Here is a 24522-nt window from a genome sequence, read left to right on the forward strand (position 1 = left end):
AGCAAGTCCCACAAAGACTAAAATTGTATTTCTGTTGTTGTTGTTCAGTCGTTTCAGTTACGTTTAACTCTTCATGACATCATCTGAGGTTTTCTTGGCAAAGATACTGGAATAGTTTGCTATTTCCTTCTCTAACTCATTTTACAGATGAGAAAACTGAGGCAAACAGGGTTAAATGACTTGCATAGGGTCAGACAGCTTTTAAGTGTTTGAAGCAGAAGACGACTCTTCCTGACTGCAGACCCAGCACTCTATCCACTGTGCCAGCCAGCTGCTTCTCACCCTGTATTTATTTAAACATACCTAATTCAGTCTTTTTCCTGATTCATAAAGTCTTTCAGCTGATATAATCATGAGGTTTTATTATAATCTTATTTCTTCTGTCTATATTAGGAACCACTCATAAAAATAAACATTACATGATGATGAGGTATAATCAACAACTAGGTTTATAGACTTCTAGACTCTGAAGGAAGGGTCGTAATTGAGACCAATGCCCTCATTTTACAAGTGAAGAATGTCAGGACTACAGAGATAAAGTGACTTACCCAGACCTACATACACAACTCATGGCAGAGCTAGGAATAAAAGGCAGGTAACTGGATATTCAGGCTGGTCCTTTCTCCATTATACTGTCCTATATCCCTACATTATTGGCAGAGGTAATTGAGAAAGAAAATGTATTTTAGGTGTCATAAAATTGTTAAAAGGTTCTATACCTCTCCCCTACCAAGTAGTTGTAAGGAAAAAAAGAGATAATATTTATAAAATAGTTTACAAACCTCAAAGCACTTATATAAATGTTATCTGTTTATTATTATTACTTATTATCTATAAATGGAAATAATAGGAGAACCTGTTTCCCAGGATAAAATGAGACAATATTTATAGAGTTTTACAAACATTAAAGACCTGCATAAATGCGTGTTTACTTACTGCTGCTGCCACTACAAGTAGTGCTACTATAGCTGCTGCTGCTGCTACTACTACTACCACTATCACTACCATCGACACTACCACTACCACTAAAAAGTCTATATTATTTTTATGGTCAATTTTATTGATAAAGATGTCCCAGTTTTATACAATGAAACATATACAAGTGCATGTGTATCTAAATGATTAAGCTTATCTGTCTAAAAAAAGTCAAATAAATGGAATCAAATTGCTCAGTCTTGCAGCTGTTATTTAAATTCTCATCTTAGATCTTTTTCAGTCAACAAATCCCTGATTGCTAATTCATTGATATATTTTATGATAATTTTACTTGTGCCAATTTTTAAAAGTCAATTCATATTAGAATCATATGAATACTTTGAAACCACTGAGCTAAGATGACAAAAACAAAGGTCAACCTTTGATGACAATTTACACTGACATTCAATGAATTGGTCATCAAGTAGACCCCTACTATGGTCATAGGACTACTGTTGGTTTTTCCAATGGGAAAGATGAAATATGGCCCTCATTCTCAACCAACTCAATTCAATTGCATATGCCAGTGGCCACTCATGTCCTATTCCAGTACCTAATAGTAGGCTGGAAGTGGTTCCAATTTTTCCAAGCTCATAGCTAATAGAATACAACCTCTTAAAGATCTTATTGAGCTCAAAAGACTTTGAATATTGAGTCAGAGAGGATGATTAACTTTTTATCCATATCCCTTCTTCAACACAGCCACATAATTTTAAACTCATCCTTCTTTTCATCTAATCTTTATTAATTTTACTGATCTATAAATATCTTCATTAATTGTTTGATTTTTTGGTCTAAGCCTATGCACTAATACTTCAAAATACCACTTGATTTCATTGGCATGTATAGTAGAGCAGACTGAGTGAAGATTAGGACTTGGAGTGAGGAAGACCTGAGTTAAAATCATGCCTCAGACACTTGGGAGCTTTGTGACACTGGGTAAATAACTTAACCTTTATCTGCCTCAGTTTCCTTATATATAAAATGAGTGTGATAATAGTACCTACCCTCTGATTGTCATGAGTATGTGTATATACATATGTTTATATGTACTTACATGTATTGTATGTTTAAATACATACACATATATACATATGTGTGTACATATATATCACTTTACAAACCTTAAAATGCTATGTAAATACTGTTATTATTAATATTACTATTATTATTACAAACATTATTTCTTCTACCCGTGAGTCCTCCAGTCCTTAGCAGATGACCTTCATGACTTTCTGTGGATCAAAACAAAACAAATCGAAACATGACCTGTGTAATTGAAGCAATATTCTAACCTCTGCGGCCATGCAAGATAGACTAAATTTTTTTTCCTTAAAAGGTATTTTAGCAATCTTGAGATTTGGCTAGCTCAGGAATTAAAGGCTTAAGCTGTTGACATCGCTTGCTGGTCTCCTAGTTTAAGGAACAAAACAGCCTTGAGGAGCTCTAGGCCCTTTTTGACACTGGGCCCACCACAAAGAACGCCTCAAACAATGGAGCCTATTTAGGTGAATCAGCTCTTCGTGTCCTCAGTGGTTATGTTTGCTGAATATCCTCCTGCTGTGGCTAAAAATGTATCTTTTTTGTGAACTATTGAATTATCTATGGTATCTCAGTTTTCTTCCAGTATCAAACCTAAGCTACCAAGACATTGGCCTGAATTGGGCCCAGCCCAGAACAACATGATGTCTACGTTTCTGAATTTACCTGGATTTGAAGACAGACCGTCTTTTTTTTCTGGCCTAATACTCAAAGATTCCCAGCTTTGGAAAATCTGCCATCACTTTTACCTAAGTGGTATAGCTTTGAGGAACCCACGATCCTCTGTATGTCATGAAAAAAAATTGGAAAAGAGCTTTATGGAAGAGTATTTGTTATAATAGATAGTAAATTGTTTTGGTTTAGAGTACCATGTAAAGTATTTAGTATTGTCATAAACAGTAGTAAGATATGCACAGTAATATGTATATATATATATAAGTGTGTATGTATATACATACATACACATATATACACATACATGGTAAATATATGTGTATATGTATGTATGTGTATATATGTGTCTATATAGACATACATACACACACAAAAAATGAGTGCCCATCAAATGTCTGATGATCAATAAAATGTTATTGAGTGCAAGTTTGTTGTCATGAGACTGCTCTGTATAATGGAGAGAACCCTATAGTTGGAAGACCTGAGTGTGAGTCTCAGATCTACCACTTAATAATTGAGTTAGCCTGGGGAAGTGAAAGCCTTTTTGAGTACTCATTTGTAAAACCAGTCTTGCACTACCTACCTAAAAAATTCTCACCTCTCCAAGGCACTCTTCCTGTGACTATCAGCCTGCACATCTCTAAGCGGGGAGTGATGAGAGGTTGATGTGGAAAGCTCCAGATCAATTTGATCAGTGTCCTGATCTACTGGATGAGAACTACAGGTCATGGTACTGACATCCATTTCTTCAAATCCCTGTTTTTTTTTTTTTTTTTTAAGAATTAAATCAAGTACTTCTTTCTACATGAGACTTTTCAGTATCCCATAGCTGCTAATGGAGGACTTTCTGGGCTAGATTCTAAGCTCTTTGAGGGCAGCAACTGTTTTCACTTTTGTCTTTGTATCCCAAGTCCCTAGCATAGTGCCTGGCACAAGGTAGGTACACAATTACTGCTTACTGATTGATTGGACCTTGGCCTAAAAGATACATCCCATAGATGAGGGGAAAAATACTGGCATCTTACTTAAAAGATATAGGGGTTTTTCTGATTGGTTACCAATGATTTTGCCTGTCTCCAACATGATTGGAGTCTGAGAGTGAGGGGGTAGAGACCTCTCCTGTGATATTCAAAAGGGAGTTGAGAAACTAGTTCTGCCTTTTTTTCCAGAGATCTCTTTCTCTTATAATTGAAGACTGGAGTTCAACATTGATTAATCAACAACTTGATTGTAGTACAGAGATTTCTCTCTTCTCTCTTCCCTTCCCTAGCATTAATAATAATTTATACCAGAAGCATATGACAGTAAGTTTGCATGTGGCATTAAATGGAGTTCAAAGACACTATTCCTAACCCCCCAAATTTTAATATAGAAGAGATGGAATTTTGAATTCCTTAGGGAACATAACTCAAGAAAATATCCTTTTAGACAGAAAAGGGAGATATACTGAATAGCACCATCTTTTGAAAATACCTACTGGTAACTCCAAATTTGAGAGCTCCCAAGTTTGAAAGTTTAGGTGCAGAGGGAGACAAATAAAAGGAAAAGAGTTACTCAGATAGTAAAACAATAACATGCATAATCATAGTTCCCATTAATATAGTGCTGTATTGGATGTGCATGCACGAGTGTACCCCCCCACACACACACACTGCCATTGGGTTATGACTAGTAGTTCAAGCATTATTATCTTGGTTTTCCAAATGAAGAAACAGAGGCTCAGAAAGTTTATGACTTACTCAAAGTCACATAACCAGGAAATGCACGGCCTGGGATTGGTACCTAACCCTTTAGAGTTCAACTACTTCAACCCCTTCATTTTACAGATGAGGAAACTAAGGATCAGTCTCACTAGTCTCTTTCCTGTCATCCCAAAATTCAATTTGGAATGGGGAACAGGAGGACCTGATGTTTTTGAGTTTTCTAAGCTTTCCTGTAGCTCCTTTTAATAGCTGTGTTTGTCCCACCTCCATTAATTTCTAATTGGTTAGATTGATTTTTTAAAAATTACTTAGCTTTTTCTGTTGAATAGTACAACTCCTCACTTCATTTATTGGTAGGATTATCTTCATTCTACTCTTTTGGTCCATTAAAAAAATCATACATATTTGTAAATGATTATTATTTTATTATATTGTTAGAATTAAGTCCTTCTCTTTTTTCCTGCTCTTATCTTCTCCTTGCAAGCCTTAACTTGCAAGAAATATAAGTCTATTGCTTTATTATATATCATTATAATCATTGCTATTACTATTATATTCTGAAATCCCTAAAGAAGAAACAGTAAAGGAAAAAAAGCACATGTTTTAAGGATAGTTATTAAAAATGCATGAAGTAATAGAAGGGGTGAGTGATTTGAAAATGATTTCATATTAAATCCGAAGCTTGTTGAATTGTAAACAAAAGGAACAAATCATTTTTGGTTATTGATATTTCCCTTATTGATAATGAAAACCTTGAACTATATTGATATTTACTCAATCTTGCCTATTTTTAGAAATGTGGGGTAGTATAGATTTGTTTTCCCTCTGGAATGGGATCTTTTTGGTTGCAAAAAGGAAAATAAAGGAAGAAAGGAAACAGTATATGTGTGTGTGTGTGTGTGTGTGTGTGTGTGTGTGTGTGTGTACACAGAGATATACATACACACAGATATGCATGCATTCAGACATATTAGCATTTATTAATTGCTTATTATATATCTAGTACTCTAGTAAGCATTGGGAATACAGATATAAGCAAACAAAGATCATACATTATAATGGGGAAAGACAACACAGAAAGGGACTTTGGAGAGGAGGTTTAGAAAAGGAACAATTACCCACATGAGGCAAAGTGAAGAGTCAGATGGAAAGTAGAATGGAGACCTAAGATCCAACCTAATAAAGCAAAATGTTGCCTGTAATGACTGGTGTTCCAGGGGAAGATTCTGAATTTCTGATGGGGAGAAGATGGAAGGAGAATAAGATCATGGTAGGGAGATAGCTGGCAAGTAGAATGAAGTATCCTGGCAATATAAGGAAAAAAAAAAAAAAACACCTCACCCATCAGAGCCAGGTGACTCAGAAAAAGATGGAGAGAGAGAAAGGAAGGAATGGAGTTTTTAAAATAGAATTTTAAAACAGAACTTTCTATTTTAGTAACATGCAGATTTTCTGTTTGTTCTCAGTCAAACTTGTGTTTTTCTTTATGGAAGAGTGAATACAGATCAAAACGTTTTTTTTTTTATATTTTCTTCTAAAATTCACATCAGTATTCACAAAGAGTGTGTGTAAGACACATTTTCCCCTTTTCATATGTTTTAAAAGGGTTACTTTTTCCAAAACAAAATTGTTACGGTTTCTCTTCTTCCTACCCCTACCAACATAAAAATAAAATGCCAGTGCCTTGAAAGCATTTTTATGTCCCTTTTCAGAATTCCTAGGAAACATTTCTCAACCTGAAAGACAAGCTCTTTCAGGAAGAGAAAATTGGCATAGAGAAGTATGTATTATGTGTATGCCTATTATATATGTATGTATACATACATATACATATTCTTTAAAGTTGAGTAGAATGGCAATATTACATTAGGGAAATTATTAATAGCTAATATTTTGAGCATTTTTAGTATGGTCAGGTGTTTCATGGATTATCTTAAAGCTCTAAGGAAGCACAAACCTGTGAAATATAAATTTATAGATGAAACATTTAGCTTAATGCATTAAGAATATGGAAGCACATGTGTTTCTTTTTAACAATTAATGAGTCAAGTACTATGATCCCCATTTTACAGATTGGTAATCTGAAGTTCAAAGAGTTTGTAAATTTTGCCCATGGTCCCACAAATAGTAAGTACTGAAGCTGGAATTTTAACTCATGTTTCTCTGATTCAAGCCCACCACTTCTATTATGACAAGTCTGCCCAAAATAAGGCAGCAAAAGTAGCAGCAGATCAGAAACATAGGTGAGGTCAGATCTTAGAATGTCTTAAAGATAAGGCTGCTGAAGTGTAGAGTGGGGAAGAGCGCTAGATTATGAATTCAACTAGAACGTGGGTTCAAATCTCAGCTCTGCAATTTACTAGATGTGTGGCCGTGGGGAAAACTACTTAACTTCAGAACTTAAATTGAATCTTGTGTAAAATAAGAGGTTGGACTAAGTGGCCTCTCAGGTCTCTTTTTTTTCTAGATCCAAGATTCCCATGATCCTATGTGGTGAGCATGGGCTAGGTAAATACACTTTGAAAATTGTAAAATACGATATAAAGGTCTCATTATCACATTACACACACACACACACACACACACACATAATCACAATATTTCAGACAAACCAGATCACTCCATGGTCCTTTTTATCATGCTTTTATCATCTTAGTTTTGTTCATATCATCCTCTGTAACTGGGCATGGAGAGCCTTCATCTTCCCCATCATTCTGTTTTCTTCTAAAAAGCCTACTTCAAATACCACTTATCTCTACAGGTGAAATGTATTTCTCTTTTTTCATCTTTCTTGTTTATTTTCCTGATTTTTTTTCACTTAGCGTACTACTTTTTGTAGCTTTTTAAGTATAATCACTCTTGCCTTTCTATCAGATTATAAGCTCTTTGAGAAAAGGACTCATATCTTATTGGCTCTTTGTGTTCCCAAAGCTTAGCACAGAACTTTTAATATAGTGGGTTCTTAATAAATGTGATTTTATTAAATTTAATATGCTAAGGGAGAGGTAATGAGGACCTTTAATTAGGTGGCACCAATGGAAGAGGAAAGAATAAAATAGATGTGGAAGACTGTGGATTTAGAAATCACAAGATTTGGCAACTGATCAGATGTAGAGAATGAGGATTCATCCTCAAGTAGAATCTAAGATGATGCCAGTTTCAGGTAGGTAGCTAGAAAAATAATGGTGATATTTGATTTTTTTTTTTTTAGAGTTGAGAGTACTAACAAGGTTTAAGAAGAGAATAATGCCCAGTTTGGGGACCTGTTGGATTAGAAATACCATTAGGGCTTCTATGTAGAGGTCTAATAGGCAGTAGATTTGGGTGACTGGGAGTCAGCACAGAGGCCAGGATTGGAAATGTAAATTTGGAAGCCACATCCACAGAAATGACAGTTGAAACTGAAAATGATGGTGATTATCAAAGTAAAGAATGAAGAAGGAACAGTGGCCCACACGAAGAGATTTAGAGAATGTCTAGGTTCAGTTCAAGGAAGGGGAAAAAGAAAACAAACAAAAACAACAACAAATGCTCTCTCAACTCTCCTATCCTTTTCAATTCCTTTCTTTTAGGAAGGGATGTTAACAAATATGCAGAATAAATGCAAGGTAATGGGACTAGGTGGCACTACAGCTGGGGATATCAAGAAATGCCTCATATTGGAGGTAAACTTGAAATGAGCTTTGAAGGTAGCTAGGAATTCTAAGAAGCAAAAATAAGGAAAGAGTGGATTCCAGATATGGGAGGCTGGCCCTGCAGAGGCCTGGAGAGTGGGGATAGTATGTTGTGTAAGAGGTTCCACGGGTTAGCCAGTTTGGATAGATAGCAGCGGAACAGTATATCTGCAAGTATAAACTATAACCACATTAGGAAGGGTCTTAAAGGCTGAGCTGGGAAGTATATATTTAATCTGAGAAGCAATAGGGATCCTCTGGATTTTCTTGAGCAGTGAAGTGATGTGGTTGGAACTGTTCAAGTCATATAACTTCCCTAGGACTCAGTTTCTACACCTGTAGATTGAGGGGTTTGGACTAGAAAATAACTGATGTCTCTATTTCCAAATCTATGATCCTTCTTGCCAAGTGACTAATAATTGTCAACATGGTAAACAAGGATTCAAGAAAGGATTTTTATAAATGGCCAGGATAGTAAAAGAGGAACTGGAAAGGAAAATAATACTTGGATTTTGCCTGAAAAGTATGAGTCCCAGAGTAAGTCCCAGAGTAAGCTATATGCATTGAGACTAGAGGCTCTATTTCAGGATCTGGAAGTTGAACTAAAGAATGAACCAAACTATATTTACAATATATTTTGTTATGAGACCTTTGATTTTATAAATATTAAGAGTTCCCAGTGAGAAGCTCCTAGTACAGATTGCCATATGAGTGCAAATGTTCATACACTGACAACACTGGGATACACAGACACACACGCACACATTTGTGTGTATGTGTATATATGTATATGTGTATATGTATATAGGTGTATGTATATTGATATATGAATATATGTATGTATAAGCAAACATATATTACACATGTAAGTATGTATATGAGATATATGTTTATAAAGATAAATAGATGCAAATATGTATATATGCTATACATATTGATATATTAGTGTTTAGATATATTTAATATTAATATAGCAATATGTATTAATAGTTATATTTATATACATATATCCTTACATATAATATCACTCTGTATATTAATATTACACATTAATATTATATATTATTACATATTCATGCACATATATACCCATTTACACATCTAAGAAAGAAGGGGAGTGCAGGAGTGATCCTATTAGTAGGTGGAAATTCTTGATTTCTCTATGATACATACTGGACATCTGGACTTGAGCAAACCACTTATCTTTTCCATGTCATAGTCAATGTGCTACACATCTCGTTATGGAAAAGTTATCCATCTTTGCTGGCAAAGGAAGTTCCTCACTGGAAATTTTTTAAGTTGATGAAATAACAGGTCCAGTCAAAATATAGGCATAGAATATTTTCAAATAACCTTTTAAATGAAAAATCATATTTTTTTTTCTACTCATGAAGTCACTAGAACATTGACCAATGAGGAAACACAAAGACGTTGCTTGGGGTGATAGAATAAGTGGGGGTGTGAGCCTTTTGTTCAATAACCATGACGACTCAGCATAAGCATCCTAGGGGAAATGGCTTATTAAGAAAAGGTTATTATAGCCCAAGTAGACTTTAAGACTTAAACAGCTGCCTGCAGTGCCTAAGAAATGCCGGGCTCATAAGAATAGGCCAAAGCATGCTATAATTCAGAAGCTGGTCCAGGAATTCACATAGAATGACAGGGTTCATGCTGGACCAGGACAGGAAGGCTTGTGGCATATCAGGAAGCATGAAATAAATGAACTACATAGAAACAGCACATCAATAAACTCCATGAATCAGAAATCAAGAAAGATCTCTGTGCCATTCTTTTCAAGCCTAGAGCTAGTTTTCCACTAATTGGCCTGATAATTCCTTCTTGAAATGATCTCACTCAGATCAGAAGGCCATCCACTGTTATTTCTTGATATGCAGTGTCCACATCCATGAGCTTTTGAATGTGGTCATTGAGCTGAAATACAGAAGGTTAAATCACTCATTTTCATTACTGTGTTCCCCCCCTCCCAATACAAATGTGACATTTCCATTTTGCACACTTCAACTCTTCTTAAATCATCTGTATAAAAACTTCAAAGCTTGATTGATGATGAATGAGCCATTGTCTCCTACAGCACCGGTTCTCATTAGCCTTTAAAGTTTCAGCTTATTAATAATGAACCCAAAGGGCTGACCCAGTGGGGTAGCATCCATTCATTGTGCTCCCAGCTGAAAGGTCTGGGTCAGGAAAGACACTCGGGATCTCTGGACCAAGGCCATTCCAGAGATGATGTATTAAGAGTCACAGGTGGATGGTGTAAACTCTATTATTTTTGCATCATTATCTGCCAGCAGACTTTTTAGATGTGAAACGATGACAGTAAGGGATATACAGGAGCTAAAGGAAGCCTGATAACTCTTCCATAAAGCCTGATCTTTAAAAAATGAAGCTTGGCTGCAATTTGTCTGTCAAATTAGATCATTTGGCATAGTTGCATCTACATGACTGCCACCAAAGAAAATCGAGATGAACTGGTGTTGTCCTGGTTCCCTCCAAATGCTACACCTGGAAAGGCTGATATTTTCTACATCTAAACTACAGGGCACAAGCAAACATATAAAACAGACACTTGAGTGTAACATATACAAATATTGATTTAAAAGCAGTGTGTCATAGTAGAATTGTGTACCTAAAATCAGGACACCTACGATCACATGCCATCTCAAACACTTACCAACTTTGTGATCATGGGCAACTCACTGTCTCAGCACTTCAGTTTCTTCATCTATAAAATGGGGATAATAATACTTGAACTTTCTCTCTTATAGGATTGCTGTGAGAAAGGGATAGATAGGCACTGAGTATGTGACTTCATTGATAGAGAGAACTCTTAGAAGGAAAATCTTCTATCAAAACAGGTCGGCATGTTCTTAGCTTTTTGTAATCTTAGGGAATTGCCTAGAACAGAGATGTCATATATGCACTGTGGCTGGCCTAAACCAGATAAAAAGGTAGTTCTTGTCTGATTTCCCTGTGTTGATGTATTAATAATTATATATAGATATAGTTATAGTTATAGTTATAGTTATCTTATAAGTCAATATGCAGCTCATGGGGATCTTTATATATGATTTAGTGGCCCTATTTCTATTTGAGTGTGACCCCACTGGCTTAGAGGAATGAAAAATAAAATGATTTGCCTAGAGTCACAGACAGTAGGTGTCAGAAATGGGATGTGGATCCAGGTCTTTCAGAATCCGAGGTCAGCTTTCTATTCAATATCAAATGTGAATTATTAAAGTGATTTGTATAAGTAGGGGAAGAGAAGATAACTTTATTGTTGGTGCCAATCACTTGGAAAAAAATTGATATCCTTAAAGCTGTCTAAAATTTAAATATATTTGATGCTTATCTAATCACAAAATGATGACTCGGAGTATAGATGGAGGCATACATTTTTTAAGACATTCCCAATGTACTAATTTGATTTTCTTGACCTTATTTATTCAAATTATTTTGGTTTTCTTTCTTTTTCAGTGGGTGCAGGGGTGTGTGAAAGGGAAAGAAGGTAGTTTTTTTAATCAATTAAAATGATTTAAAATTGATAAAAATGTAAATTATTCCTTATATTTCAGGAGAGGTGAAGGAATTTACACATTTTTCATGTGATTTCACATAGTGGCAGAATGCTGGACTTGAAGTAGGTGAGATCAGGATTCATACACTACCACTGTTTGACCCTTGACAAGTTGTTTATCTCCATTTTTCAGTTTCCTCTTCAGCAGAATAAGGTGAAGAATAGCATCAGCTCACAGGAGTACTATAAGTAAAAAATGAAGCAGTACACACACATCTTGCAGACTTTAAAATGTTAGTTTTTATGATGATGACAACATTTGTAAAACAACTTTTCTTACACCTTGACTCCAGCAAAATAGTGAAGTTACTTTGTTCAGCTATGAAGTCAGTGATATGAGAGAGTAAGAGATTTTGGTTTAAAATTAAAAGGGAAAAGAATCTCAATATTGTATAAATTAGTCATTTAGTTTGAGCTATCTTATTATTGAAATGTCACTGATTTCCTTAATGGGCAGCCATCTCTGCCCAGATTCACTGCAATAATTGGTGTTCAAAAAGAAATGAAGAATGCTAAAGAAGTCATTTCAATTTATATGGTCAATTCTTTTTCATGTAAAGCCAAAGGAAAGGAAAATCAAAAAGGGGAAAAAATGGGTCAAATACCTAACTTTGAAAAAATGAAAAAGTTATGGCCCAGAACCTCTGGGTCTTCTTTCAAATGGTCCTTTGCAAACGTTCTAAAGAGAGCTTTTAAGGAAATATTTGCAGGTAGAAATACAATACAGAATTGCTTTTTTTTTTAACAAAAGAACTCAGAATTAAGCAACATACAGCATTGTGCCTATTAGGGTTAGCTAATTGTGTGAAAACAAAGTTTATATAAAAATTAGAATTACTGGGAAATTAATTTGGCTTTTGCCATGTGAAGAACTTGTTAATGAATTAAATACATTATTTCATTTACAATAAATATTACCAAAAATAAGCCTCCAAAAACAAATGTCATTAAAGTAATGTGGTATTTGGCACTGCATAGGTATTTAATAAATGTTTGTTGAATTAAATTGTGCTGTTGAACATTATACTGGAGTATGTTTCTTTCGGTAGCCATTTATATCTTTTAAGATATTTTCTCTGTCACTTTTGGGGGATGGGGGAAGAGTAGGAAGGTATTTTCAGTGTTTGTTTCCTCTCCAATCCATTCTTCCTACCAATGTCAAAGTCATTTTCCTAATGCATTCTAGCTCAGTAAATTTTCTATGGCTCCCTATTGATTCTAAGATAACATACAAACTCCATTTGATACCCTCCATGATCTGGCTCCTGCCTATCTTTCTAGACTTACTGCAAAAAAAAAAAAAATTAAACTTTCACACACTCTGTATTTTGGCCAGATTATTCCCCCCAAAACGGCATTCTGTCTCCTGCCTCTGTCCTTTGTACTGACCACCTCCTCCCCCAACCTTCCACTGGAATATACTCTCTTCATACATTTTCTTTTTATTTCTGTTTTTCTTCAGAGCTCATCAAATGAGCTTTGAAAGCAGTACTGATCCCCTTGATCATTAGTGTTGTCTGCATCCTCAAATCATCATGTATGTACTTAACTTGTAATGTGTTGTACCCCTTTTCTTCCCTCCACCCCCAACTTAAGCATTTTGTCAGCCCTGGGCCATGTATGAGGTAGAAGCTTGATACAATCAGTTGGTTTGGATTAGATTGGATTGGATTTCTGTAACAAGCAAGACTATAGATTTGGCTGAAACATAGAACAAGAGAAAAACTGACCATTAGAGTATCAATTTGAATAAAAAAAAGACAAAAATAGATTATTCTGGTTTTTTTTTCTTTTTTTTTGTGAAAATATAATGTGAGCTTCAGAAATCTAGGAAGGCCAGCATGGATGTGAAATTTGTGTTCTGTATAGACGTTGTTCCTAGATGTGTAGGGTTTTTGTTTTGTACTATCTTCAGCAGATTTGGAATGTGGTTTAGCTTATAGATCTGTTTACACAGAAAAATACAAAGGTGAATTTTGACCTTTTGTTTAGCTTATAAGCACTAGGAGATAGAAAATCCCTGGAGAGTTATTAAAAGTAAAAATACAATAAAAATCATTCTGTGATGAAAGACACCTTGTAATGTCTTCCTTGTAACTCCTTTTCAAAATAATATTTAACCATAAAATGTAACACAGACTGTGATGTTCTGTTACATAATCCAGCGTTATATAGATATATTCTTAAAGACACATTTTGAAGGTTAGATAGGACAATGTAACCTCATTAAAATCAACAGGTCTAAAGAACAGGTATTTTGACATTTACATGCTGTACTTTCTGTGTTATAAATTGAATGTTAATGAATTAATACAATTGGCCTTGTTCACTAGAACTTTGGCTATTGATTAAGCATGTAACTTCACTTATATAACAACGTAAGTGGGGTTCTTAGATTTGGAGACTACTCTGAGCCCTCAATTTTGTGGGCAAACCCATCAGTCACTCAAATGTGAATATTTTCAGGCCTGGGGGAGAGGTGATCTTATCAGTTTAGGTACAAAGAAGGCTTTTCATTGTCATGCAAATCCAGTGCATAGGAGGCTACCTCTCTTTCTTTCTAGGAGCTCTCAACCTGGGGTCTGTGAACTTAAAATACACACAACACACATGCACACACACAGAGGTGTATGTGTGTATATGTATATATGCATATGTACATAAACTATATATACACTATATATGTATAAGGATAGATGATTGTATTTTAGTATAATTTATTTTTATAATCCTATGTATTTTATTTGATGTATTAATAAACCTTATGCAGAGGAGTCCATGGACTTCACAAGACTTTCACAAAAGGGTCAATGATGCAAAAAAATAAAGTACAATAAAATCAGTGAAAGTTTGAAACTTTTATATCTGCATTAAGGAATAGTAGCATAGAGCGCCAGACATTCATTTCCTTGGGGTCCTTGAAGTCTGGGGGAGGTGAAGCTGTTTTTTGTTTTTTTTTTCTACTTTAGATTTACTCTTTCTGAAAGTTATGTGTAGCCTCATGAGAATTTACCCAGGTTGCATTCTGAAACTAGTTCAAATTTGTTTCAGAGACTGAAAGGATTAATATAAGAGAAGGCCAATAACAATAACAACTTATATTTTGAGATCACATATATAAAATATAGCTTCCAAAATAGTGAATTATTATTGGAGTATCTCTAGGCTCTCTGTCAATGCCTCCAGCCCCCACAGATGGTATTCTGTCAGTTGTAGTGGTGGAGTCCTCTTCACCCCAGTTCCATTTAACCACTTAATAGATTAGCTTTCACAAAGGATTCGTTATTTAAAAGTCATAATAACAAATACATAAACATGCTTCCCAACATATGCTTCATAATCCTCCTTTGTACCACCTTATACTCTGGGGAGGGGAAGGAGATTAGATTCACTTACCTCAATTCCTATAGATCACAGTCCGATATTCCAAGTCTAAATACCACACCCTAAACTCCTACTTGGTCTCAAGTCCCAGGGACCCGGGCTTCTTTGGGTTTCTCTGTTGGGTATGGCTGCTTCTACTGTATGTGGAAGTCTGTGATCTGGGCTGCTAGGTTGCCATTGCTGGTTCCTGAAACTGAAAAAAGACAGACAGAAACAAACAAACAAACAAAAACCTTAGGCCCATTTCTTGGGGCAACAGGATCTAAAAGGAGAGTGGAAGGAGCCAGCCCTTCCTCACCTGTTCAGTTCATGGAACCCATACTTTGGGTAAACTGGGATCTTCACCCTTATGGACTAAATGGAATAAGCAATAAAAAAGAACAAGATTTTCCCATTCTGGCAGTTGTTGTTGTTTTAGGCAATTGGGGGTTAAGTCACTTGCCCAGGGTCACACAGCTAGTAAGTGTCAAGTGTTTGGTCTGAGGTCAGATTTGAACTCAGGTCCTTCTGACTTCAGGGCCAGTGCTCTATCCACTGTGCCACCCAGCTGCCCCCATTCTGGCAGTCTTGAAGATGCAGCCTTTTCTATCTATATAGGCAATCTTTGGAGCCTACTTCCACCCATTTTCTTCTCCAAGAAGTTGGGAACCTCCAAGTTATGTGAGCTGGGCATGTGCAAAACAAGCTGTGGGGACATATGAGATAGGGCACTGGCCAGTGAGATTCTATTCTTGGGAGAACATTCAAGGGGCCCACATGAACATTTGGTGAGTCATCTTCTCTAAAATTGCTTTGACAAGGAATGAAAATATCTGGTTCTCTACTTCAGGACAAGCACAGGTATTCTCTGACTGCATTTTATGAGCTTACAGAGTAGGGAAGAAAATATCATTTGGTTGGTTGCTGAATTGGAACTAAGAATGCATATAAGAAGCCCCAATAGAAAAATTAATTCCGTCTTTCCTCTCTGCTGGCCACCAAGTATAAGGAAAACTTTGTGTTTCTCATTGTCTCGGCTGCCAGCTCACGCTGCTGTTGCATCCAGTTTTAGGACCTTTCAAGGTCTCAGAAGGCCCTATACAAAAGGAAAGAAGACAAAATAGGAGGTAGCCTCATTCCAGAAACAGGCTTAGCTTGGGGGATATGATGGGGAAAAGGAGACCTACTCCACCGATCTTCCAAAGTACAAAGTTATCCTTATACCTCATGGCCAGAAAAAAAAAAGCAAAGAAACTAAATTTCTCCATTGTAACCTTTTGTATACACCATCAGTTTCAGCTTAGAAGCCTCTAAAAAGCCCTTTTCTTCACCACTAAAGAAGTGGACAAGAAAGTCAGAGAATATCTGTGCAAGCTCTGAAGGGGAGAGACAGGTATCTCTACTCCCTGTCAAAATGTTTTCAATGGATTTAAAAAAAATAAAACTGGGTCTTTCCTTGGTAATTAAAATTCATGTTGACCATTGTCAAAAGTAAATGAATGAATGAAAAAAAAAATTCCTTTGGCAGATACTCAGAAGTACGAGTTGATTGAAAGAGCACAATGAACACTTGGCAGCTCCACCATAATATTAAAGAGAATGTACATTTTCATACCATCAGGTTTTTTTTAGTAGATTGGCCATAATCCACATACAGATTAGAAGAGCTAGTCTGTAGGAGTGAGACAAAGGGGAAAAAAAAGAAAACAAATAAAAAATAATCATGAATTGCCCATAGTTAAGTACAAAAGATTATATATCTCCCAAATCAGAATTGCTACCAGATGCTAGATTTAGTATTCTGGGCATCATAAAAATATCACTATTATATTCTTCATTTAAATTTTTATCAACTAAGATTATACTCTATTTGTTATTATATAATTTTTAAACTCTTTAAGTGTAGAAGTCAAGCGTTTGAATCACCTGTTTCTAGGAACTAAGTATCATCCCTAGCCTGACTCATAGCCTGGAGCAGATTATTTCATACAAATATAATCTGATTTTAAGTACTTTTAGATAGACAGTTGGAGATAATACCATAAATAATGATTTCTTTCTGCAGCATCTGCTTTTATTTTTAATACATATTCATCTTCAAGTTATTCATATATATTTACTCTGTTATTGATTATAATTGTGACTTTTAGGTCACAATTTCAGGGGCTACAACCACAGAACTTTTTTCCTTTCACATAATTAAGAGAGAGGGAACTACCTTGACATATAGACTGAAAAAGAAAAAATAACACCCTTCATTTTATTCAGAGTAGTCAAAATTTGCATTTTTCTTCATAATGAGGAGTGATTTTTTTTCAGAGTAAGAGAGCATCCCAAGATGGCTTATGTGATCTTTAACAATTCTTATATCAAAACTGAGTCTGGAATATTGATGTAAGGATCCATTTCCAAAATTTCTCTTGTATCTCCCTTGAACTTCAATAAAAATTTTGTGGTTAAAGTCGTGGGGTGAAAAGGATGAGGTTCCAACTTGTAAGTCAAACTATCAAAGTCCTATACCTATATCCTCTCCAATGACCTTTTGAGAAAAAGAATCCAGTCCCTGGAAAGATTTGTGGTAATTTATACTTTGAAAACTAAGTCATAGTTTTCTAAGTCCCAAATCTTGGGAGGGAAGGGATCTCCCAGGCTATCTAGTTCAATGTTCTAATTTTACAGATAAGAGTATTGAGGTCTAAAGCATCACATGGGTAATGTAGTGAAAAAGCTAAGATTCAAACCCAGGTTATCTGACACCAAACTTCAATGTGGTCTTTACTGTGTATGCTTCCTGTGGATGTGAAGGCCTGAGTTCAAATCCTGCCCCACATATTTGCTACCTGTATAAACTTTGACAAATTTTTTTAATCTCTCCTGTCCTTAGATTCTGTTTCTGTAAAATGGAAATGATAGCATATGGTTGTTGGGGATCAGATGAGATAATTTTTTTTAATGTCTACATAAATACAGGCTTTTATTATCATGATAATATGCATCTCTTTGCCCTATATGCTCAGAGAATACACCCCTAGCAACCTTAAATGTGTTAGTGGGTGACAAGATGACTATATGACTGAGAACTATTTGGTGGAGAGTTCGCCATTGGCCATAAAGGATAACATTAGTTCAGCCAAGGGTAGCCTTTTACAAAAATGAGAAACAAGCCAAGTTTGGCTTTTGTGCTCAGGATACCAAAATGTTGCTTCAGGGAAGGGAGCATGTGTAGGGATGAGGAGTATTTGGATTAAGTGGTAGAATTTACTTGGGGATGTAGCTGTTCTGTCTCTGGTGACTTCTTACTTTATTAATGATTCTTACTAATCGATGCAAAGCTCAGCTGTTGCTACATGTTTAAGGAATACAAATTCTCCAGGGACATGTATATTTTAGGGCTCTGAGATATCCTAGGTAAAGCTATGTCCTTCTATTTTCACAGTTCCTGACAACCCCAGAAGCAGTGCTACTCCAAATCCTTCAGGTTAGGGAGAAAAGCTATTTAGTAAACTCATCCTCACAAAGTTACTAGTGTTTAATCAGATGACCTATTCAGCAGTATTTGTATTCTGAAAGATGATTTGTTTAGAGAAAAATGTTTATTAGAGAAATTTGTTTCTAACAGATATTTTAGACATGAGGCTTCCGTAAAGGGAAAAGAAAACTTATCCAAGGTCACACAGATTATAAGAAAACAAAACCTGCATCAACCCCATCCTCTTGATTCTACTTTTGAGGCAGATTTTCCTTTGGGATATCTTCCCAATCATATCAGATGGATAACTACATATTTATCATTCATATGTTGGTTTGAAAAGAGTTCTCTACATACATTTCAGGATCCTCTTCAATGGACTTTCTTTAAAAAATTCATTTTTTTCCTATTCTTTAAGGATAACCAATATTACACAAAGTGTTTTCATGTTAGACAATAAGATTAAAATGAAATTAAATGTAAAATAAAATGCAGTTTTCAAGTTGTAAAGTTAACACTACCGGTAGTCCATGTTTACTTAGAGCACTAGAAAGTACCTTCCCTCTGCCAGCCTTATGAAGAGGGTAGTAGAATTATTATTTACCCCCCTTTTACAGACAAGGAATTTGAGGAAAAGTGACTTCCTCAAGGTCACACAACTAGTGTATGCATTTCTTCTGATCTTTTTTGTCAATATTCTTCCGTTTGTACTATATGAATTAGGATACATTTCATTTAGAGAAAATAGAGGATATATGTTGCTAGTGTTCAGAAAAGAGCAAGGAGAGGTTACCTGATCTTTGAAATAATTATCATTGGTAAATACAGAACTTTTATAAGCAGTGCCCTCAATGTTGTTTATAAAAGCCAACCAAGGTAGACTTTTGCCATATGAGCTGTTTAGGTTCTCCAAGAGTGGGGAACCTGCAGCCTTGAGGCCACATGTGGCCTTCTAGGTCCTCAGGTAAGGCCTTTTGACTGAGTCCAAATTTTACAGACAAATCCTTTTATTAAGGGGATTTGTTCTGTGAAGTTTGGATTTAGTCAAAGAGCTGCACTAGAGGACCACATGTGGTCTTGAGGCTGCAGATTCCCCACCCCTGTATCTAGGCCATTTGGCCCTTAGTAGATCTGAATCCAAATACAATGAACTGTGTCATAATGGAAGTTTAATGCATTTTTCTTTCTATTCCTGTTAGAAAGAGCTGACTCCACCTGATGAAATTGTCAAAAGTCATTTAACTATTCTTAACTATTCTGTGATTAAATAGATTTTTTTTTTAGTTTTCCGATGATTACAAGCTCCTGGGCCTTTGAAGTTGTGCATTTAATAGTAATTGTGCAGTTTCCATTTAATATAATGAGTATTGTGTGGTTATATCAGCTTTGTACTAGTGTAAGCCATGCTATAGTAATTCCCCAATCTTCCCCCCTCAATTCAATAAATTAATCTAAAATCCTTGTTTTTCATTTCTACAGAAATCTTAAATGGAGGAGTATATGTTGACCAGAACAAATTCCTCTGTTATGCAGACACCATTCATTGGCAAGATATTGTTCGCAATCCATGGCCTTCTAATTTTACACTGGTTTCAACCAATGGTAGCTCAGGATGTAAGTATTATCATCTTTTCTACTTTATCAGAATTTTTTTTGCAACATAAAACAGTTAAAACGTACAATTTTTCATTGTACCTGAAAAAGATATATTGATTTTTTTTTAATGTTCTTTGAGAAACTTATAGGTAGGAAGCACAAAGTGACCTTCCCTAATTATGCATTTGAACTGTTATTTCCATTCTTCCTGCCCCACTGGCCCCTTTCAGAACCATGCTTACTGCTCGTTTCTTCATATTCATGAATACTTTTTTCTTCTCCTCCTCCCGCCTTTCTCTTTACCTACATATAATTATTTCTTACAAAGGCCAGATCTCTTCCTTCATCTGTTTCCTATCCCACTATTTATTACTGAAGTATATGACTTCAACTTCTTGTCAGGGTTGTACAAGTGAGAAATATGAGGGTAGTGAATGAAAATGTCTCCCTTTAAATAATATTACAAATTACTACTTATGTTAGACTGAAAACTTGTTCCTAGACTTTTATTCACAAAGCAAAACAACCAGAATGGAAGCTTTATGATGGTAAGGATCATGTTTTTGCCATTCTTTGTATTCCAGGAGCTTAGCATAGTGCCTAACACACGTTTAGCTTTTAATAAATGCTTGTTGACTGTCTAGCTCATTACAAAATTGTGAAAGCATTTCAACTCTTACAGAAAGGGCACCTTAGTGATTACTTCTCATCCTTACATAGGACTCACAAGGTTTCAGTGGCTGGCCCCATAACTTGTCTCATTTTTCCACCTTCTAGTCCCTGAATTTCATTGCAATTATAGTACATATCAGCTTTGACTGTGTTATATGCCTTTAAAAATCTCAACTCATCAAAACCTTTGAAAAAAAATGTTCTTTTTTGATTCAATTTTGTCTTCATAAAATGGACTATGTTCTCCTCACATTTATTATTACTGACATTTGTATGAAAACAGCATCTTTGTCAAGGGATAATCTGGCTTTTATATTTTTCATCTGCTATTATATATTCCCCATCTGAAATCATAACTGTCCTTCTATGGTTCTATAATTATTTATTGTAGTAGTGATTGTATTACAAGCAGGGGATTATGACTTTTTATAAAACATCATCTGCCAGAGGACAATGATTATATGTCTTGACTGGCTTTAATATTATAAAAGGAACATAAATGAAGACATTTGATCAAAAGTGGCAGCAGATATTAAATACACACACACACATATATACATATATACATGTATACATATATTTCAAACAAAGGGCTAGAACTTTAAAAAAGTAAAACAATGATTTTCATGACACCTTTGAGCAGAGGATTTCATTTTTATAGACAATTCCTGTTTGCTGAAGATTATACACAGACACACATACATACATACATACATATATACCTATATATGTATACACAAACACATATACACACATATGTGCATACACATATACATATATACACATGTATATGCATACATTTATATATGTGTATACGTATATAAGTATATATACATATACATATACACACATACATTTAGTGAATTGCTTTTTGAAATATTGAAGTGAATTAGAAACTGAACCTGTTCACCCTACAGGAGAAGACAAAACAATTTGCTCCTATTACACTTTGGCTCCTGAAGGAAGAGTTGGAGATTTAGAAAAGCTCCCCTTCCCACTCCCTTTTTTTTTTTAATATTTGTGTAAGAAGGCAGATTGGCTGGATGAAAGGATTGGACTGTTGCTTTCCAAATAATCAGACTGGCCTGGAGTGCTTGAATGAGATCAAGCAGGAGTGAAGTCTAAACCCTGAGCCAAGAGGGAAAGATGCCCACCAGCCTCTCAGGTTTTGAAGCCATAGAGGTCTGAGGGGTTTGTTGAACTATCACAGATGGTATCCCTTTTGTGTTAATCTCCTTTTGAGGGCAAATTTGGATGGTTGTGCCTACAATTAGACAACTGTGGCTGCAATTTTTTTGCATGCAAATAATTGCAGGTGCAAAAATTGCAAATGCAAAGTGGATGTCATGGTCAATGGTCCTTTAAAAATTAACTTGCCAAATGTTTCTCAAAGCTTTATTCTTTAAATAGCTGTTAAGTATCTTTACTTCCTGGCACATTATGTGCCCTGAATGGCATCATATGCATAAATAATGAAACTGTACTGGTGCCCATTTAGAAAGATCAAATGAGTTCAGGTTGTATTTTCATTCATTAGTGGTGTCTCATTATTTAAACCAATTGATGGTGAGGTGATATTTACAGTAGGAGACCACATTGCTTATTCTTTTTAAGAGAAGTCTAAGAAATTATATGTAAGCTACTAAATTGACTTATTGCAAACACAAATTTCTGAATATTCAATTTGATGAGAATATCACAGTACAGCAATATCTTCTGGTTGTCACCATCTTCTTATACTCGAAAATATGTTGTTACGTTCTAGCTATTACTTTAAGCTATCATTAGATGGATAAAAATAGGTTTAATTCATCTTGTGATCTAATTCATGGGGACTTAGGAAAGTTAAAGTTCTCGGGTTTGAATGGGGCAAAAAAGAAGTCAGGAATGACTGTGTTTTTGAAAACACCTTCCCTACCTTGCTGCAAAATATTCAATCATGCCTAAGCAAGATAGGCTGGATGATTGACCTTGGCATAACCAATGAGGTATATCTTATAGTCACTTGTTTATAATAGACCTTCATTTGAAGAGCACTTCATTTAATTTGCCATCTTGCTCTGGATATGCACTATCTCCATTTTAATGTATGTATTTTAGTTATTAATATGTTCATTAAATAAATGCATATATGCATACACATAAAGAAACACAACTTGAGTCTTTTTTTCCCTAGTGCATCTAGCTAACTAACTGGTTGCATACAAAATGTATGCTAAAAAGAGAGTACTAAACTCTTCTGAAAATCCTTTAAAGAACATGTACCTAGGAATAGGAAAAATATGTATTCTAGAATCATGCTTAAGAGCATATTTGATGAATTTTATTGTTTCTTTTAAGGTGACTTTTTAAAGGTAAGCTTTTTATATTATGAAGATTATTATCTTTTCAAATTTTGAGTTCCAAATTCTCTACCTCCCTCACCCTTCTCCATTCACTGAGAAGGCAAGCAATATGATATTAGTTATTCATGTGAAGTCATGTAAAATAAATGTCCATATTAGCTATATTTTTAAAAAAGCAAGAAAATAGAGAAAATTATACTTCACTTCACACTCAGAGTTCATTGGTTTTCTCTCTGGAGATAGATAGCATTTTTTTTTCATCTTTAGTCCTTTGGAATTATCTTGGATCATTGTATTGATCAGAGTAGTCAAATATTTCACAATTGGTCATCATTACAACATTGTTGTTGCTGTACATAATGATCTTCCAGTTCTCACTTCACTTTGCCTCACTCAGGTCTTTCCATATTTTTTTTTCAGAAACCACTCCCTTCATTGTTTTTTATAGCACAATAATACTCCATCACCATCATATACCATAACTTTTTCACCCATTCCCCAATTGATGATCATTCCCTAGATCTCTAATTCTTTGCTACCATAAAAAAGAGCTGCTATGAATATTTTTGTACATATACATCATTTTCTTTTTTCTTTGATCTCTTAGGGATACAGATCTAGTGGTGGTATTGTTGAGTGAAAAGATAGGCACAATTTTATAGCTTTCTGAGCATTGTTCCAAATTTTCTCCAAAATGGTTGGACCAGTTCATGACTCCACCATTAGGTTCATAAGTGTACCTAATTTTCATTCATCTTCTCCAGCATTTGTCATTTCTGATAGGTGTGAGATGGTCCTTCAGAGTTGTTTTAATTTGCATTAATAAATCAATAGTGATTCAGAACTATTTTTCATATGATTATAGTTAACTTTGATTTCTAAATATAATGTCTGTTTATATCCTTTGGATATTTATCAATTGGATAATGGCTCTCTTATAAATTTGATTTAGTTCTATACTCAGTATATATGTTTGAGAAATGAGGCATACATCAGAAAAAATGTTTTGTACAAATTTTTGGCATTACTTCAATGTCTGTAGTGTCTTTTCTTAAAATGTAGTTTACCTGATTATGTCTTTTAATTAGGTCCATTTTTGCCTTTGTATTGTCTGAGATCATGTTTGCTACCCCTGTCTTTTTTTACTTTACCTGAAGCATATTAGATTCTGCTCCAGTCCTTATTTGGCTGTGTGTGTCATTCTGTGTCTCTTGTAAACAGCATATTTCTGGATTCTGTTTTCTAATCCATTCTGTTTTCTGCTGCCATTTTATGAGTGGGTCCATCCCATTCACATTCATAGATATAATTACTAACTGTGTATTTCCCTTCATCCAGTTATGTTCTGTTTCCTCTCTCTCTCTCTGTCTCTCTCTCTGTCTCTCTCTCTGTCTCTCTCTGTCTCTCTCTCTCT

The 24522-nt window shown here is 35.1% G+C and overlaps 1 protein-coding gene across 1 annotated transcript in view; it reads left to right on the forward strand.

The window, feature by feature from the left end:
- Positions 1–24522, forward strand: part of ERBB4 (erb-b2 receptor tyrosine kinase 4) — an 833670-nt gene that overhangs the window by 371940 nt on the left and 437208 nt on the right. Inside the window, exon 3 of the mRNA XM_027873426.1 lies at positions 19975–20109. Within this exon, the coding sequence (XP_027729227.1) occupies positions 19975–20109 (135 nt within the window). The remainder of the gene's footprint in view (positions 1–19974; positions 20110–24522) is intronic.

This window comes from Vombatus ursinus, unplaced genomic scaffold (genome assembly GCF_900497805.2).
Source record: "Vombatus ursinus unplaced genomic scaffold, bare-nosed wombat genome assembly UNPS02014802.1, whole genome shotgun sequence".
Classification (NCBI taxonomy): Eukaryota; Metazoa; Chordata; class Mammalia; order Diprotodontia; family Vombatidae; genus Vombatus; species Vombatus ursinus.